General features: G+C 42.9%; 1 protein-coding gene across 3 annotated transcripts in view; it reads left to right on the top strand.

Moving 5' to 3' along the window:
* GOLGA4 (golgin A4) overlaps positions 1–11,881 on the top strand; it is a 245,424-nt gene extending 233,543 nt beyond the window's left edge. For all 3 annotated transcript variants that reach the window (XM_073549893.1, XM_073549892.1, XM_073549891.1), the window contains one exon: positions 10,962–11,881. Coding sequence is in view for 1 of the 3 variants with exons in the window: in XM_073549892.1 (XP_073405993.1) it covers positions 10,962–10,976 (15 nt within the window). In the remaining 2 variants the exon portion in view is untranslated. The remainder of the gene's footprint in view (positions 1–10,961) is intronic.
* The last annotated feature ends 5,688 nt before the right edge of the window (positions 11,882–17,569 follow it).

Here is a 17,569-nt window from a genome sequence, read left to right as displayed (position 1 = left end):
CTCCCAGGCTTTTAAGAACTCGGACATGGGCCGTAGGTTGTATGCCAACCATTTCAATTTCCCCATGCCACGGCATCTTCCCCACACCGAAGGTCCGCCACAGCCATTTGTAATGGTTGGGGATGAGGCCTTTCAAATGTGCGCAAACCTGCTGAAACGCTACTCCAGCCGGGACTTGGACCACACAAAAAAAATCTTTAATTACAGGCTGACCAGGGCCAGAAGAACTGTAGACTGTGCCTTTGGTATACTTGTCTCCAGATGGTGCATTCTCGCCACAGTCATTAATCTGAAACTGGAAACAGTGGATGAGGTTGTGAAGGCGTGTGTGGTTCTACATAATTTTGTGATGGCTAAAGAGCACCCGACCTTTGAACTAGATGAACCTGCTGCAAACCCATTGCCTGAATTCACTCAGCACCCTCTCAGGTCATCTGTTGAAGTTGGCGAAATGAGGGACCAATTTGCAGCCTACTTCATCTCAAATGTAGGACAGTTGGAATGGCAAGATCAAATGTAAAAATGTTTTCTTGTGTGTATGTTAATAAAAAACCTGTTTTGATACCTGTACCGAGTGCACTCTGTCTTTTTACACTTCAATACAATAATGAACTGGCCAGGTGTACCAGTGAATTCATGATGCTATGTTTTGTGCATCATGAATTTACTAGCACTCCTGACCAGGTGACTATACATAGTCACAAGTTGTATGACCTTTATCATCTCTCCAGTTTGTGTTAAATTTACAGCGACGGTGGAGATAATACAACTAATATTTGTGTCACCTGGCCTGATGTTACAAATAGTGATTTGGTGATGCACTAGCATCCGTCACTCTTTATGACACCTGACCGTGACTATAAATATTTTTTGTAGGATCACTACTGTGTCTTGAGTTTGAACGCAGACTGGAGAGATAATAAAGTTTATACAACTTCTACAATCCCCAGGCCTAGTGTCATGCTCAAGTGAGGATGCCCAAAATAACGCATCCTGACTTCATAATGTTATCACACATGGGCATGTGAATACACATGACTTAAACTGCATGCGTCTGCATGAAATATATGTAGACTGAAGCGACGCTGCTGGTTAAAACTCGTGTATTCACCTGCCCAGGTGTGATAGAGTTATGATACAAGGCCATGGTATTGTACATATGATGTGTATTTTCCCATAATCTCCTCAGTTTATTCACCACACAATATAGGATGTGGTTAATTACAAGGTATATCTAGAATCCCCTGGCCTTGTGTCACAAAAAGTCAATTGATGGTATAAACACACCATCCTCAATTAACTTTTTATGATGCCTGACAAGGTAACAATAGATATGCCTTGCACGCAACACCATCCTCTATTCAGTCTGTGCAATATTACCATACTGAAGAGACTGGTGGGGAAAATACAAGTCATATATTTGTGTTTTTGACTACACATATCTCCAGGAATGACACAAGAAACATATGTCACTAATGGAGGTATGTGTGGGCAAAAACGCAAAGTGTACGGCGCAGTGTGTGTAGGCGGCGAAAGATACATTAATCAAACCGTATTAGGTGAAAGCAGAAATTCATATTTATTTAAAAAAAAAAAAATTCTGACGTTTGGGAGAAGATTGTGCTACTTTGGGGGTGTGGAGGGACGAGGAACGGCTGGTGGACGAAGAAGGGGTTCTATGGGAAGGGGCGACAAAAGTAGTGGGGGAAGGGAGATCAGGGATGGAACGAGCGGCAGTTTGAGACACACTGGTAGGTGAGGGGGGAGAGACGCTCAAAGTTCTCTTTTTTTTTTTGTGTTTCTTTGAGGTTTGTGTCCCCTGCCTGGACTTCTTCGAGCTGCCTAACCGCCTTCCACTTTCTGACCACCTGGAGCTGGGTGACCTTTGCTGCGTTTCATGAAAAAGAGAGTGTAGGTCCCAAGAGAATGTAGGTCCCCCTGTTGCTGATGTTGCTGCTGCTGCTGCTGATGGTGCTGCTGATGCTGCTGGGTGGTGGTGGTGCCAGTGCTGGTCCTTGGAGTAGGAGTAGTGGTGCCAGTGCTGGTCCAGTCATGAGGAGTGCTGGCGGCAGTGCTGGTCCTTGCAGTAGGAGTAGAGGCGCCAGTGCTGGTCCAGTCATGAGGAAAGGTGGTGGCAGTGCTGGTTAAGGCGGTAGGAGTGGTGGTGGCAGTGCTGGTCTGGGCTGTAGGATTGGGGGCGGTGGCGGTGCTCCAAGCAGGCGTGGTGGTGGTGCTCCGGACAGGAGCAGCGCTTGCCATGGTGGTGGCGGTGGAGTGTCCAGCAGCACTCAGACTTGGGGTGGTGTAGTGTTGTCCGGCTTGGCTTGGAATGCAGGTGGCTGTGCAGTGGTATGCAGCTGAAGTCGGTAGTGAGGTGTAGCAAGTCAGTTGTGGCACATTTGGAAATAGCTGTCCGTACTGATTCTGCTGCATAGCCTGCAAATAAGCAGTGTTGCAGGCCTGTATCACATTCAGCTATTGCTCAGGACTAAGGTGTTCCGCCATGCCCCATTCAATTTTACTGAATAAATGGTGCGCTGGTCTGTTGAGGTCAGCCTCCAGACGATCAAGGCGACTGTCGACAGAGAGGAAGCAGTGTTCCATGTGGTTAAAACCACGTTCCATGAGGGAAAAAACGCTTTCCACTCTGTCTGACAGCGCCTTGAGGCTGGCATGAAAGGCCTCGCTCAAGTGCATGAACTCGGGCTAGACATTCATGTCCAATGCCCTCTGCCGCTGGCAGGAAGTGCCCGCATAACCAGTAGCAGAGACCTGGGACAGGGGAACACCTGATTGACCAGCTTCCTGGTCACCAGCTGTCCGTGTTGCTGACCTGCAAGGTGCTTCCTGGCTGTCGGATGGCTGGGACTGGTCCGAGGTCGTTCGATGAAGGACTGCTCCAGGGACAGGTTGCAGGCTGCTACTCCAGGTGTTGTGGAAAGAAAAGAAAAACAATAGTCTCCTGCATTTATAAGTTCCCAATGCTGTGGAATAGAAAAGCACAGGTTTAAAAAAAAAAAAAAAAAAAAAAAAAAATTTAAATACTTGCGCTCTGCTGGCAAGGACCAGTCTTAGGAACGCCAACTCGCGATGGTAACAGTATTTGGTTCTGGTCTTTGCCGCTGAACCACTGCGAACCTGTCCCTCAGCACGAACATGAGGGTTGAAGTGGTCCCTCATCGAGCGCCAATGTGTTCGGACTTTGTTCACTGTTGGAAAAACAAAGAAAAAATATTATACAATGCACTCATGGCAAAATCTGTATCATCACAAGAACCTGAGTGAACATGGCAAACAGTCAATGCGGCATCACAAAACAATTCAATAGACAATGCACTGATTGTTCACTATGATAACACAATTGTGTTTCATGCTAGATATATTCTAGCAGGAAACACAACAGTGTCATCAGGAACAATAGTCAATGCGGCACACTACAGGAATACAATACACAATGCAGTCACTGTTGATCCTGATAACACTGTTGTGTTTCCTGCTAGAAAATATCTAGCAGGAAACAACAGTGTCATCAGGGACAATAGTAACTGAGGCATCACAGAGCAGGGAAATACTAAACGCCTTTTTGGAACTTGGAGAGGCACTCTCCCAGCCGTCCATCAACGCTGCGGCCACCTCATTCCATAGCCGCCGGGTCAGCACAGTGTCCTTGTACTGCTGGTCACGGCTGTCCCACAACGGGACACGCTCCTCGACCAGGCGGATCAGGTGCTCGTTGTCGAGATAGATAAAAAGAAGCAAGATAGAAGATGAAAAACAGGACAGAAAAAAAGGAAGAGAAAAAATAAATTTAAACAAAAAAAAGGGACATTCAAACTCATTTTATACTTACATTCCGTCTCACCACCGGGACTTGTCTTGGCTGCTCCTGCTGTTCGGCCTCATTTGCTGGATCCGATGTTGATGCCTGAAAAAGAACAAAAATTAGTACACATTCGTAGATGCAGCAGCTATACTTAACGAAAAGCAGGAAGATACTCACCTCACGCTCTGCTTGGGCCAGTTCTTGCCGGGATGGTGTATATTCATCCCCAGAAGACATGCTGCAATTAAAGACATTAGGTTTAAGAATACTCACATTTTGGCTGCTGCAGCTTGGATCCAAAGGGCTCTGTAATTTGGAAGGCTGTCTGGTCTCTTCAAGGCTGTCTGTAGAGTAGTGGTCTGACAGTGCAGACACCTTTTTATGTACACTCCTCACAAACAATGTTGCTTGTGTAGGGGGTGGTTTAAACAAGTGTCTTGACATTGTTTACTCCAAAATCGCATGCGCCGAAAAGCGCAGACGTGCGCACATCCATGCGCTTGCCAGCGACCCCATAGACTGTAATGTGATTTTTTTTTTTTTTTTTTTTGTGCACCTTCTGTGCGTACGCATGTGCTTTTTTGACGAGGTTGGGCGGAACAAAAAATGCAACATGTTGCATCTGGCGCGTCTGGGTGCACACCTGGAAAAAGCGCAGCGCACGAAAACGCAGATGAACGCGTGTAAACGCTAGACAATGCGCCCTCCATGTTAAAGATGGGGGAGCATGCGCACGATGCGCTGCGCGATAAAGCGCTAATGTGAAACCAGCCTAACAGGAGAAAATGGACTCCAAAGTTTTTTGTGCAATTTCTACCGAGTACACAGATTCCCTGTGCTTGGTGAGGGGGGACTGTTTGGGCACACTTCCGAGGTCTGAAAGTAAGAAGTGATGTTTTGGAGCTCATACTTTGGTGGAATGTTTTGCCGGCACCACATTACTGCCAACAAGATTTGGGCTCTGCTCTTGTACTTTCTTAGCAGTTGCCAGAGGTCCCTCTCGTTTTAGCACACAGTACCGCATCCAGCGGTAGCTCTGGCAGAAAGAAATCTGAAGAGTGGGGATCTGGTGTAGACATTTATCTACGTAAATGTGATAACCCTGATCCAACAGTGAGTGCTCCAATTCCAACACAATTTTCCCACTCCCTGGACAGTGGGGCATTCTGGGGGTTCAATTTGGCTGTCACCCTGAATCTGTGGGTGATCACACAGTTTGTTCATTTTGATTCTGTACCTTGCACTCTTATTGGGCAATTATTGCTATTTAATCCTCCTCTTGAAGTGGTTTAGGGACTCATCTGCGCAGATGTCCCTTTGGTGGATGTACAACTCAACAAATTTGCTACTGAAGTGATCAATGACCGGCCTGAATTTGAAAAGTCAGTGAAAGTTGGGGTCATCTCGTAATGGACATAAAATTATCAAAGCGTGACTGGGTCATAGTCATGTGGAAAACTGGAGTGTTATAGAAAATATCAGCACTCAAATATTGATGACGTTCTGGCTTCTTCACTATCCCCATGTGAAGTACAAGGCCCTAAAACTTGATTATTTCTGCCACATCTATCGGTGTCCAATTAGCAAACGAGGAAGTCGGGTTTTGGGAAAAATGTTGTTCGGAAAAGTCAATTTCTCTGAGGCTGGCAGTATCAAATTGGATTCCTGATCAGGCCACAAAATCAGGAATATGAGGCTCATAATTTTACGATTTTGTGTGTATCTGTCTGTCTTTGTGGGTCGGTCTGTCTGTGTGTGTCTAGTATTTTCACGTGTATTGTTTAGCCAAATTTTATTCAGATGTGTTTGGTGTATACATTGTCAGATGAGAATTAACATTGCATTAGAAAAGAAAAGAGAGAGAATGGAATAGCAAAATAAAAAATGAGAAAATGAAAATTTAATATATACCAAGTGATTTTCAGTAGAAATATTTACTGACCGCCCACAACTAACCTACGCTTACCGTAAATCTATAGATTAGAAAAGAACTGTGGTAAAATAATTAGTACAGTAGATTTCAAGTATATTTCTTAACTAAATAAAAATTTGCTAGCCGACGTCAGTACAAAAAAAATACTGAAAGCCTGCTACTAAGTCTAACTGTAATTTTAAGGATTATTAGGAAAAAGTAGTGTAATAATTACTACAGTAATTACCACTAAATTTATGAAACTTACGGTAATTATAATATACAGTGTGAACGTCAGTAAAACAATTACTGAGTGCCAGTATAGAAGAAAACAGATGGCACTCAACGGTTAAAATCACTCTTTATTCCATTATTTTTAAAACATCGGCGTCGGGAGGATGGGAGCAGGAGTGGAGGAGACGACAGCCGTTTCGTGCTGCGGTAGCGCTTCTACGGGTCACAGTTATTGAGTGCCCACAACGAACTGACCCTAACTGTAAAAAATACTGTAGTATAAGCTAATAACAAGATTTACTTAGTCTGCTGTTCCTATGTCTAACCTTTTCAGCTAATTATTATTTTTTTCCCACAAAAATTGAGCACAGATACCAATCACTGATGTGCATCACTGATCAGCGCTCTGTGGTAGCAGGATGCTCACACACAAGTGGTCTGTGAGGGTAAAAATCACAAAGTAGCAGGGAAAAAGCTCTGTTCTAAAATTTTGCATGGCCTGATCAGTAATTCATGACACTGATCAGCACTCCGCACCATAAAACTCATTTACAGGAGTCGTGTGAAAAAAAATACTCTGGTCTTGCCTTTTAGGCAAAAAATGGCACTCAACGGCAGCTTGACAAGGTGTGGTAGGTGGTTGAGGAGGTGGAATTTGGGGGTTTAGGAGGGGAAGACTGGTGATCACAAAAGTGAATCACATGCAGCAACAGGAGGCACTGGGTCAACAGCAGCAGAGAAAAGCAGCAGCACTACAAGCTCCAGTGAACAAAAGCAGGATCAACATTTTAACGATTTGTCTGCAATTGATCAAACTGTGCAGCTGGTTGAACCTCTGGCACATCACTGGGGGGGCCCTTGTAGTAATTGGTGATTGGTCCTTTCCAAACTAAAGGAAAGACTGCGTGTTCCTCTTGTTAGTATTCAACTCTAGTGTTTAGTTTAAAAACTTACCAGATGTATTGTTTGTGTCCCATAGCTTGAGAGGTTAGTCATCATCATTATTATGTTTTTTCTTTCATAAACTCCCTATAAAAACAGTCAAAACAGCCAGTTATTGCATTGTGGTGTTTTTTTTCCATACACTGACCTCATGTTCAAAATCTCAGCATGCTCTATCAGATAGTGTATTGTGAAATGTTTCTCTGTGTTGAACTCAATGGAATCTATGTTAAAATACGCATGCCACATATTTTCATAAATTGCATGCTGGTTTTTCAGCAGTTTTGTAGTATTTTTTTTTCCTTCCAAGCTGATATACTGTAGATTAGAGATGGGCGAACCTGAACAGTAAAGTTTGGCGTCCGTACCAAACACCTACTGTTCAGGCATGGACACTGAACACTGACTTCACCAGGAACTCTGTGTACCTGTTAGGGTTCGCCCCCCTAAACACCGGGTGTTTGTCGCGCTGTCGTGTGCATGACATCACGGCACCCCGACCTTAACCCCTGCACCCCAGCCTTAACCCCTTCGCGCAGGAGCCCATTTTCGTTTTTGCATTTGTTTTTCGCTCCCCTTCTTCCCAGTGCCATAACTTTTTTATATTTCAGTCAATATGGCCGTGTGAGGCTTATTTTTTGCGGGATGAGTACTTTTGAACAACACCATTGGTTTTACCATGTCGTAATCTCATAAACCGGGAAAAATTCCAAGTGCGGTGAAATTGCAAAAAAAGTGTAATCCCACACTTGTTTTTTTTTTAATACCATGTTCACTAAATGCTAAAATTGACCTGCCATTATGATTCTCCAGGTCATTACGAGTTCATAGACACCAAACATGTCTAGGCTCATTTTTATCTAGGTGGTGAAAAAAAATTAAAAACTTTGTTAAAAAAAAAATTGCGTCATATTCCGATACCCATTGCGCCTCCATTTTTCGTGATCTCGGTTTGGGTGAAGGCTTATTTTTTGCGCTCCGAGATGCCGTTTTTAATTATACCATTTTGGTCCAGATACGTTCTTTTGATCGCCTGTTATTGCATTTTAACGCAGTGTCGTCGCGACAAAAAAACTTAATTCTGGCATTTTGAATTTTTTTCTCGCTTTGCCGTTTAGCGATCAGGTTAATCCTTTTTTTAATTGATATGGCGATTCTGAACGTGGCGATACCAAATATATGTGTGTTTGATTTTTTTTTGTTTTATTTTGATTGGGGCGAAAGGAGGGTGATTTCAACTTTCGTATATTTTTTTATATTTTTAAAACTATTTTTTTTACTTTTAGCATGCTTCAATAGCCTCCATGGGAGGCTAGAAGCTGCCACATCTCAATCGCCTCTGCTACATACAGTACAGGCGATGCTCAGATCGCCTATATGTAGCAAAAATACAGCATTGCTATGAGCACCGACCACCAGGTGGCTCTCGTAGCGATCCGGCATCAACAACCATAGAGATCTCTGGTTGTTATGCCAACGCATCGCTGAAACCCCGATCACGTGACGGGTCGGTGATGCACGAATTTCTGACCCGGTGGCCGGAAGCACTGGTCAAACTGACAGCGGCAGTTAACTAGTTAATAGCCACGAGCAGATCGCGATTCCACCTACAGCTATTGCATGCATGTCAGCTGTCTTCAAAGGGGGAGATGCGACATGCGCAGTACTAGTACGTCGCAAAGGGGTTAACCCCTGCACCCCAACCTTAACTGTAGCCCCAACTCTAATGGAAAAATAGAAATACATTTTTTTATATTATTATTTTTGCCTACCTAATGGGGTGATAAAGGGGGGTTTGATTTACTATTTTTTTTATTTTGATTGCTGTGATAGATTCTATCACAGTGATCAAAATGGAACAGTAGGAGAAATCTGTTGTTGCCGGGTGCCGACCGGCAGCTCTCGGCGGGCGCACTGAGCATGCGCCCACCATTTTCTTCCCGGAAGAAGACGCCGGGGATAGAGCCTGAGAGACCAGGGAACTTTGGAGGTACTGGGGGCGTGCTCGGGTGACCCCATTTCTCTCTCCTCTGATGTGCCAGATCATATCAGAGGAAAGAGTAATAAATGGTAAATCGGACTTTTTTTTTTTTTTTTTCCAGTCGCCGTTATTCAGTGAATAATGGCGATCGCAACACTGGGGACAGTAAAAACCGACCCGAATCATGTTCTCCAGGGTCTCAGCTACCCCCAGTAGCCGAGACCCCGGAGATTTTCTGATGCTGAGGGGCGTTACAGCCTTATCTCTACGCTGAAGAATAAGTACCCTGAACTGCCGCCTTTGAAAGTCGTATCGGCGGTCGTTAGGGGTTATTTAAAATAAAAACAAAACACACTTTGTTATTTTTAAATAAAAAAGGAAAACCGTTATACTCCCCTAACACCCATTACATGGAATCCCTTGTCTCCTGTAATAAAGCAAAGATTAAAAACAACAATATCCCTCACCTGTCCCGATGTTCTGTCCCACGCTGTAATCCATGTCTGGGGATTAATAGTTTTTCAACTTAGACAATGGCCAGATGCTACTGTCCAAGCTGAGACCCCTTATGAATGAGCTGTTGCGAGCTCAGCATTGGAGACTAGTGATGATCTCTTCAAAGTTACCACCGGTCACTAAGGCTTGCATTCCCAGCACCATGATAAAGTATCACAGTGCAGAGGGAAGTTCACCGCGAGAATTTCACTTTAGTGCACTCGCCTCTGCATATTGAGACTTTCTGACTATGTTAGTGTTGATCTCACTAGAAGGAGGTCACCGCAGTTCATTGGCCTGGCTGGGAACGCAGCCTTAGTGATCTGCGGTAACCTCGATGTGTTTTAATTTTATTTCAAATAGAAGACTTTGTTCTTGCTGTGTGTTTATTTACAATATAACTATAGGATTAGTAATGGAGAGGTGTCTTATAGACACCTCCATTACTAATCCTTGGGCTTGAGGTCACCGGACAATACAAAGGTGACAACAACCCCACAAATATTAAAATATTACCCAATTTGCCACCGCTACAGGGCAATGTGAAAGAACCGGGCAAAGCGCAAGAATTGGGGCATCTAATAGATATGCCTTTCGGGGTGGCTGTGGGCTGCTATTTTTAGGCTGGGGGGTCAATATCCATGGCGCCTTACCAAGCTGAGAATACCAGCCCCCCGCTGTCTGCTTTAGCTAGGCTGGTTGTTGAAAATGGGGGGGACCGTTGTTTTTTTAAATTATTTATTTAAATAAAAAAAAAACAGTGGGTACCTCTCTCTCTTCTTGATAACCAAGTAAAGCTGACAGCTGAGGGTTGCATTCCGCAGCATTCAGTTTTGGCTAGCTGGTTATCAAAAATACAGGAGAACCCACGCCGATTTTAGTTTTTTTAATTTATTTAGCGCAGGCGCCCGCTGATAAAGACTTTTTTTTATCAGTCGCTGCCTGCTCACTCTTGTAAGCGGCAGCAAACGTCGGCTGATGGAAGCAGTAGTTCCATCAGCTGATTGCACTGACAGGAGATAAACTTTTTACCTTTGATCACAGCTGCGGGCTCATGCTGTCATTTGACAGCATGGGAACAGCAGCTTTCTGACTGGTAGTATTGATTATGCCCATCAGAAGCAGTGTTTGCACGCAATGTTGTGCACATGATAGCATGCACTTGATGTTCGCCCCCCCCCCCATTCAAGTGAATGGGGTCCGGGTAGTGTACTGATACCCAAACTTTTATTAACTGTTCGGCCAGACACGAACATCCAGAGTTTCCCCCATCTAATTCCTTTTTGGAAGTGATTAAACGAAACTTCGTGTGACATCCCCCCCCACGGTTCTATTACTGAAGAAAATGTTGCTCAAATATAGATAAAAATATTGAATCAGAAATAAAAAATGGACTAACTACTGCATCTCTTGTTCATATATGGATACGTTTTATTGTCCGTATTTATTTTATCCCTATGATGCTCCATTTCACATCTGCATTTTAATATGCTTGTCTGAGTGAACTATAGAGTTTTATCCTATGTGACCCTTACATTTATTGATTGACCTTCTTTTTTTCTCCAAATTTTTAGTCTTGGCTGAGATAGTCTTCCTGAGGACCTGTGTGCTGTCTTCTATAAGATGCTGATTCCTGTGGACATCTGCTTTTTCTTCCAGCTACCAGTGGAATGAACTAAGAACCAAAACTGTTTAAAATGTTTAACAAGAACTTTTACCATTATGGCCTTTAGTTGAGCTGTTGCTACATAGTGACTACCGTGTCACAATGAATTTTTCTTTCTTGTATTTTCTTACTGTATTCAAAACATTGTCATAAAATTCATAAAGAAATTATTAGGTACAATGGTTTGCATTACTGACCACATTATTTAAACATATCACTAACGTTAACTAGATTGTAAAAGTAAAGTGAACCTTACATGTTATGCCCACTGATAACATTTGTGAGCATGTTGAGACGAGCTGTGGTTCTCCCACTAACTAGCATGTTGGCACTCTGTCCAGATTTCTCATATTTCAGGCTATTTTTATTGCAGTGTCCTATCCATTTAACATAGTTTTGTTCAATTCTTAAGAGTCAAATCGGTTTTCTTTTAGGTTAAATAATAATTAACATAACGGTGTTCTAGCATTTTTGTTTTGTGTGAAATGATTGTGCAATATTATACAAAGGAGAGGAATTGTGTTTACTACACTCATACTTACCGTAATTAGTTTCTTGCATTGCTTAATTTTCCTTTCCCCTAGGTTTGATGTACCGTAGGTTGCTGTGGGCAAGTTCTTTTAACTTTTCATCTATGATGAATTATCCTAACCTGGAGTACCTGATTGAGGTTTCTCCTAGCTTTTGTATCTATTTTTTGAGAAATTTAATACACTACTGTACATTGTAAATGGTCAATACATTAATGTATTATAATGCTGTGTTTGTGATGGTTTCTATGTTAATCTTGGAAAACACAGAGCAAAATAAATTTTATTTACAAACATATTTGTTCATTTATATATATTTTTTTTCCATTTAAATTCTTGAAAATGTTAAAGTGCAATGTTACTTTGAAGAGATTAGATTTTTTTGCATTACATTTCATTGAGGAATGTCTAAAGTTTTTTTTCACTGCAACTATTTGAAGGCGCCGGTAGGTACCTCCTTTATACATTTAACTTTTTGATCAAAGCGTACCATACTAGTTTATGTAATTATAAAATGTATAAGTTGGGGAAATATTATGAAAAGAAATAACGTAACTACCTTTCTGCATCATACCAAGGACAGTCGCTGGAATTAACCCCTTAAGGACCAAGCCACTTTGTAGGTTAATGACCAGGCCTTAATTTTGAAATTGGACCACTGTCACTTTATGTGGTTATAACTCTGGAACGCTTCAACGGATCCACAGAAATTTGTCAAAAACTTTGAACATTTTGCAATTTCCAAACTTTTTTTTTGGACCCCTAAATCAGAGTGATGTTGCACAAAATAGTTAATAAATTACATTTCTCACGTGTCAACTTTACATCTGCACAATTTTGGAAACATAATTTTTATTAGGAAGTTAAGGGTTAAAAGTTGACCAGCGATTTCTCTTTTTTCCAGCAATTTACAAAACCATTTTTTTTAGGGACCACCTCACATTTGAAGTGAGTTTGGGGGGTCAATATAACAGAAAATACCCGAAAGTGACACCTTTCTAAGAACTGCACCCCCCTCAAGGTGTTAAAAACCACATTCAAGAAATTTATTAACCCTTTAGATACTTCACAAGAATTGAAGCAATGTGGAAGAAATGAACATTTTAACTTTTTTCCCAAAAATTTTACACAATTTTTTTATTTTGTCAAGGGTATCAGAAGAAAATGAACCACAATATTGTGCAATTTCTCCTGAGTACACCGATACTACCCCCCCATGTGTGGAGGAAGACCAATCTTTAGGGTATGTGCATACGTTGCGGATTAGCCTGCGGAATTTTCTGCAGAGAATCCGCATCTCATAGCAAAAAGCGCAGGCTAAAACACTTGCAGCTTTTCTGCGGAACTGATGCGGATTCCTTACGGTTTATCATCAGATTCCACTGCGTTTCTGCACTGCGGATATGGAGAGAGACTGACGAATCCGCAAAAAGAATTGACATGCTGCGAAAAATAAACCGCTGCGTTTCCGCACAGAATTTTCTGCTAGTGTTTTTGCATTTCCCATTCATTAACATTATGTGCACAATGCACTGCGGATTTGATGCAATTCCACGAGTCCGGAAAAACGTCAAAATCTGCAACGTGTGCACATACCCTTAGGCACATGGCAATGCTCAGAAGGGGAGGGAGCATCATTTGAGGTTTTGAATGCCAAATTGGCTGGAATCGAGAGCGGATGCCATGTCGCGTTTTGCGAGCCCCTGATGTACCTAAACAGTGGAAACCCCCCCCATAAATGACCCCATTTGGGAAACTAGACACCCCAAGGAGCTTATCTAAATGTGTGGTGAGCACTTTGAACCCCCAAGTGCTTCACAGAATTTTATAACAGAGCCGTGAAAACAAAATATTTTTTCTACAAAAATGATCTTTTCACCCCCAATTTTTATTTTCCCAAGGGTAACAGGACACCAAAAGTTATTGTGCAATTTGTCCTGAGTACACTGATACCCCATGTGTGGGGGTAAATCACTGTTTGAACGCATCGCAGAGCTCGGAAGGGAAGGCGCGATATTTGACTGGAATTGAGATCTGACGCCATATATATACATACACTATGTAATAAACTATAAGTGGCAAAAAACAGTTTTCAACAAAAACATACTAAATAACTTTTGTGCAGTCTATGAATTTGTTCTAAGAAGTAGAATTGCCTCCATCAGATCCTCCTTCATAGATGACCTCAAATCTGACCTAATAATTTTAACGCCAGAGAACAACCTCTCTACAGTAACTTGGGTTGGAGGCAAAGCCGTAACCACATGGGCAACATCTCTAACAATTTCCAAGTATAAAAGAATTGCCTCATGCACAGTCAGTTTTGATGAATGGTTGAATTTTTCTATTTCTTTGAGAGCAAGTGAAACATTTTGCTGAAATATGGTCTGCTTACTATAGGAGACAGAGTGAAATCTTTTTCCTTGCAGCAACGCTTTGCCTGCTCCATGTCATCCAAATACTTGTCAAAGTCAAACTCCTCATCTGATGAGGATGAAGATATGGCAGCAGCAGCACTGTCAGGACCCGAGTCCTCTTGCGCCTGGCAGTCCTCCGGTAGGCCACTCTTCCTAACTGCTACCTCAGTCAGACCTTCTTTTCCTTTAGTAAGCTGTTGATCATCAAGCAATATACGATGACTTGGGTCCACATAAACAGCTGCCAGAAAAATTTTATTTTCCGATAGCTGTGTCTCTCCATTTCATTGAAGCAGAAATGCCATCTGCGATTAAACAGCAAAATAGCAAGTTCTTCCACTCCCTCATGAAAATGCCAGGAGTTAAATCCTCAGCTTGTAATTTTTTAGTCACAGTAAATGAGTGATTAAGCAATTCCTTCAATTCAGCCACCTGTGTCCATTGACCTTCATTTAGGGATACCTGAGGGTTCGCCATATCTATAAGAAACTGTTTTAGTTGATCAACAATTGCCCTTTTCCAGCACATCTCTTCAAGACGGAATCAATTTTAGGGGTTCTGGCGGCAATAACCAATTTCCTCACTTTTCCAATCAGATTTCCAGCATGTCCCTCTTGCAGACTATCTCTTATTGCCAGCTGCAGCGTGTGCACCACACAGCGCATGTGATGAATAGGAAAGTGTTTTGAAGTAGCTTCAACAAGATCATCTATTTCTATAGTATAATTTTGCTGTTCTTCTGTTGTAATATCTGTTTGTTCCTCAGTTACATGAACAGCACTGTGGCCTTCCATCTCAAACATACTGAATCCTAAATGTTCTTCTAGCTGTTGTTCATTATTCTCATTCATCAGTGTAATTGTACTTATGTTTGAAGCATTGTCCGTTGCAATAGCAAGAACCTGTTCTTTTTTGAGTTTGTAATCTTGCAGAACTTTTTCCACTAAGGCCTGGAGAAACTGGCTGCTGTGATGAGCTTTAGTATCTTTTACTGCCAGCGTGTTGGTAACAATTTTTGTTGTCACAAACCTATCAAATATTGATGGCAAAATAGTTCACTCTGTGACGTGTACAGGCATCCATTTTAAGAAACATAAAGCAACTTTTGAGAGTCTTTTTAAGATCTTCCTTTTGTTTAAGGGCTTCTTCAATCACTAATTTTCTAATACTTTCTCTTTCCAGAGACACACCAAGTTTGCGGGCCATTTCTCCATTAAGAGCTGTAAAAGCTGGTTGTGCAAATAATGATAATGGTACACCGTCCTTCACAACAAGCTGTATGAGCTGCCTTTTAGACATATCTGCTGTCATTGTTACAGTAACTCTGTCACTTACAAAATATCTTGTTAATGATGTTTGAGACGCCCTTTCCTCCTCCTTTGCCTGGCAGGAAGTGTTAGTGTTGTGAGTTCATTTTCCCCTTCACCGTCGATGTCTGATGAACTCCCTCTTCTGGTGAAGGAAGGTAGTGAGGCTGATTACCAAACACCTGATCTGGTAGATGATGACTGGGTAACAGGAACTTCTGACTGGTTAAAAGGCAGCCGACGCCCTTCTGAGTCGCTGGTGATTTCTCTGCTGGATTCTTGGAGACCAGTCTGACTCCTGCTTCCCAAAGATAAGTTTTTGCTCTGCTATTGAACTTATTAGTTTTGTTTTGTTTACCTTGTTTTTTGGAGTTCAGCCATCCCCGGTCGGGGGTGTGCTGAGTTACATTTTTGTCTCTGATCAGTTTGTCTCTTTGCTCTGTCTTCAGAATTTACCTGAGTGCTGATATAGTCTTTTTGAAGACCTAGCGACTACAGGGCCTGTTTTTCCTATCAGACGGTTGGGACATTTTTTTGATAGGGTTTTTTACGGATTGCAGACAGCAGCTTTTCTATCCTGTCCTTTTTAGTTAGCTTGGGCCCCATCGTTTGCTCAACCTATCTTTCTATCTGTGTTAGTGTTTTCATCTTGCTTCACCGTCATATGTTGGGGGCTGCCTTTTGCTTTGGGGTCTGCTCTGGGGCAGTTTAGATTTCCCCTTACTTTCTTTAGGCCTATTTAGTTCTTCGGCTGTGATCGAGGGGTCTAGGGCATCGTAGGAACCCCCCACGGCTACTATTAGTTGTAGTGGATAGGATCAGGGGTCTGCAATTCGATAGCTACCAACCTCTCTGGTTTTCTGGACTTAGCTTGTATTTTTGTTTTTTCCTCCTTCGGTAACTCATTCATAAGTTAGTCTGTGTGCTACCCAGCTTTCATTCTTTTTGGTACAGATAAGATATGGAGACAGATATGGATAAATGGATAGAGCAGATTTCTAATCTGCTTTTGATATTGAAAACATCTATGAGCTCAAAAACCTTTCAGGTGATGCGGTTTTTCAAAAATCTGATCTGCTTTTGCAGCTGAAAAACGTATCCACAAAAAACGCAGCAAAAATGCTATGTGTGAATGTAGCCTTAGATCAGGAATAGAACAGCCATTTATAGGACATTTCATAACTTTCCCAAATTCCTATGAAAAAATATTCATTACATTCTGCATTGAACTACTGTACCCAATTTATTATATATTTTAGGAGTCGAACAATTTTACCCGGACTCCACCAAAATGAGCACCGACTCTGACTCCGACTCCACAGCCCTGGTTTGGAGAGCCCCTGACGTAGATGTACCTAAACAGTGGAACCCCCCCCCACAAGTGACACCATTTTGGAAACTAGACCCCCATGGAGCATTTTGAACCCCCAAGTGCTTCACAGAAGTTTATAACGTAGAACCGTGAAAAAAAAAAAAAAAAAAAATCATATTTTTCTCCTTCGTCTCATTGGGGGGGGGACAGGTACTGTGGATGTATGCTACTGCCACCTGGAGGTTGACACTGAGTGAACAAAAAAAGTTAGCTCCTCCGCCGCCGCATACACCCTCGGCGGACGGTCCCTCTCCTCGCCCCAGCAAGGCGGAAGGAGCTAGGGTGCCTGCACCATCCAAAGAATTACCCCATCCGCTCTACCTGGTGGAAATTTAGTCTGCGGCTTCGGCGTGACTAGGCCGCGGGTGGAAGTTCCGCCCCCGGCGTGACATCATATCTGGCGCCGCCCCCCGCTGGCACGGCGGGCACCAAACAAATTGAGGCCCCGGCTTCAGTATGGGATAGGCCGCGACCGGGAGAGGACGTCTCCGCCTACCCAGAGGAGAAGGGAGCGCCACAGAGGCAGGAGCGCGGGGGGACACAGGATCTCAGGGTAAGTGCGACCCCTGACCCTGGAGCCATGCTACGTGCGTTAGAGGGTTATCCTCCTCCTCCCTTCCCCTCAACACTCATAAATTGTGCCTAGCAGCAATATGACCGGAAAGGGAAAACCGCACACGTTCCTTTATGCCGCATGCATTTCCTGTGGGGCTATGTTCCCACGAGAGCAGATTATAAAGTTATGTGAAGCCTGTGACTCCGAACGCGCCCAGGAGTCCTCCCTTGCGACCGAGCCCAGGGGTCCGGATCCCCCAGAATGGGCGTTAGCACTCTTGCGGTCCATGGCTTCGCTTACAAAGGCGATCGAGACCCTTCAAGCCCCGGATAGG

This window comes from Dendrobates tinctorius, unplaced genomic scaffold, assembly GCF_039654945.1.
Source record: "Dendrobates tinctorius isolate UK_male_01 unplaced genomic scaffold, ASM3965494v1 ptg000162l, whole genome shotgun sequence".
NCBI classification, from domain to species: Eukaryota; Metazoa; Chordata; class Amphibia; order Anura; family Dendrobatidae; genus Dendrobates; species Dendrobates tinctorius.
This window is presented reverse-complemented; position numbering and strand designations above follow the sequence as displayed.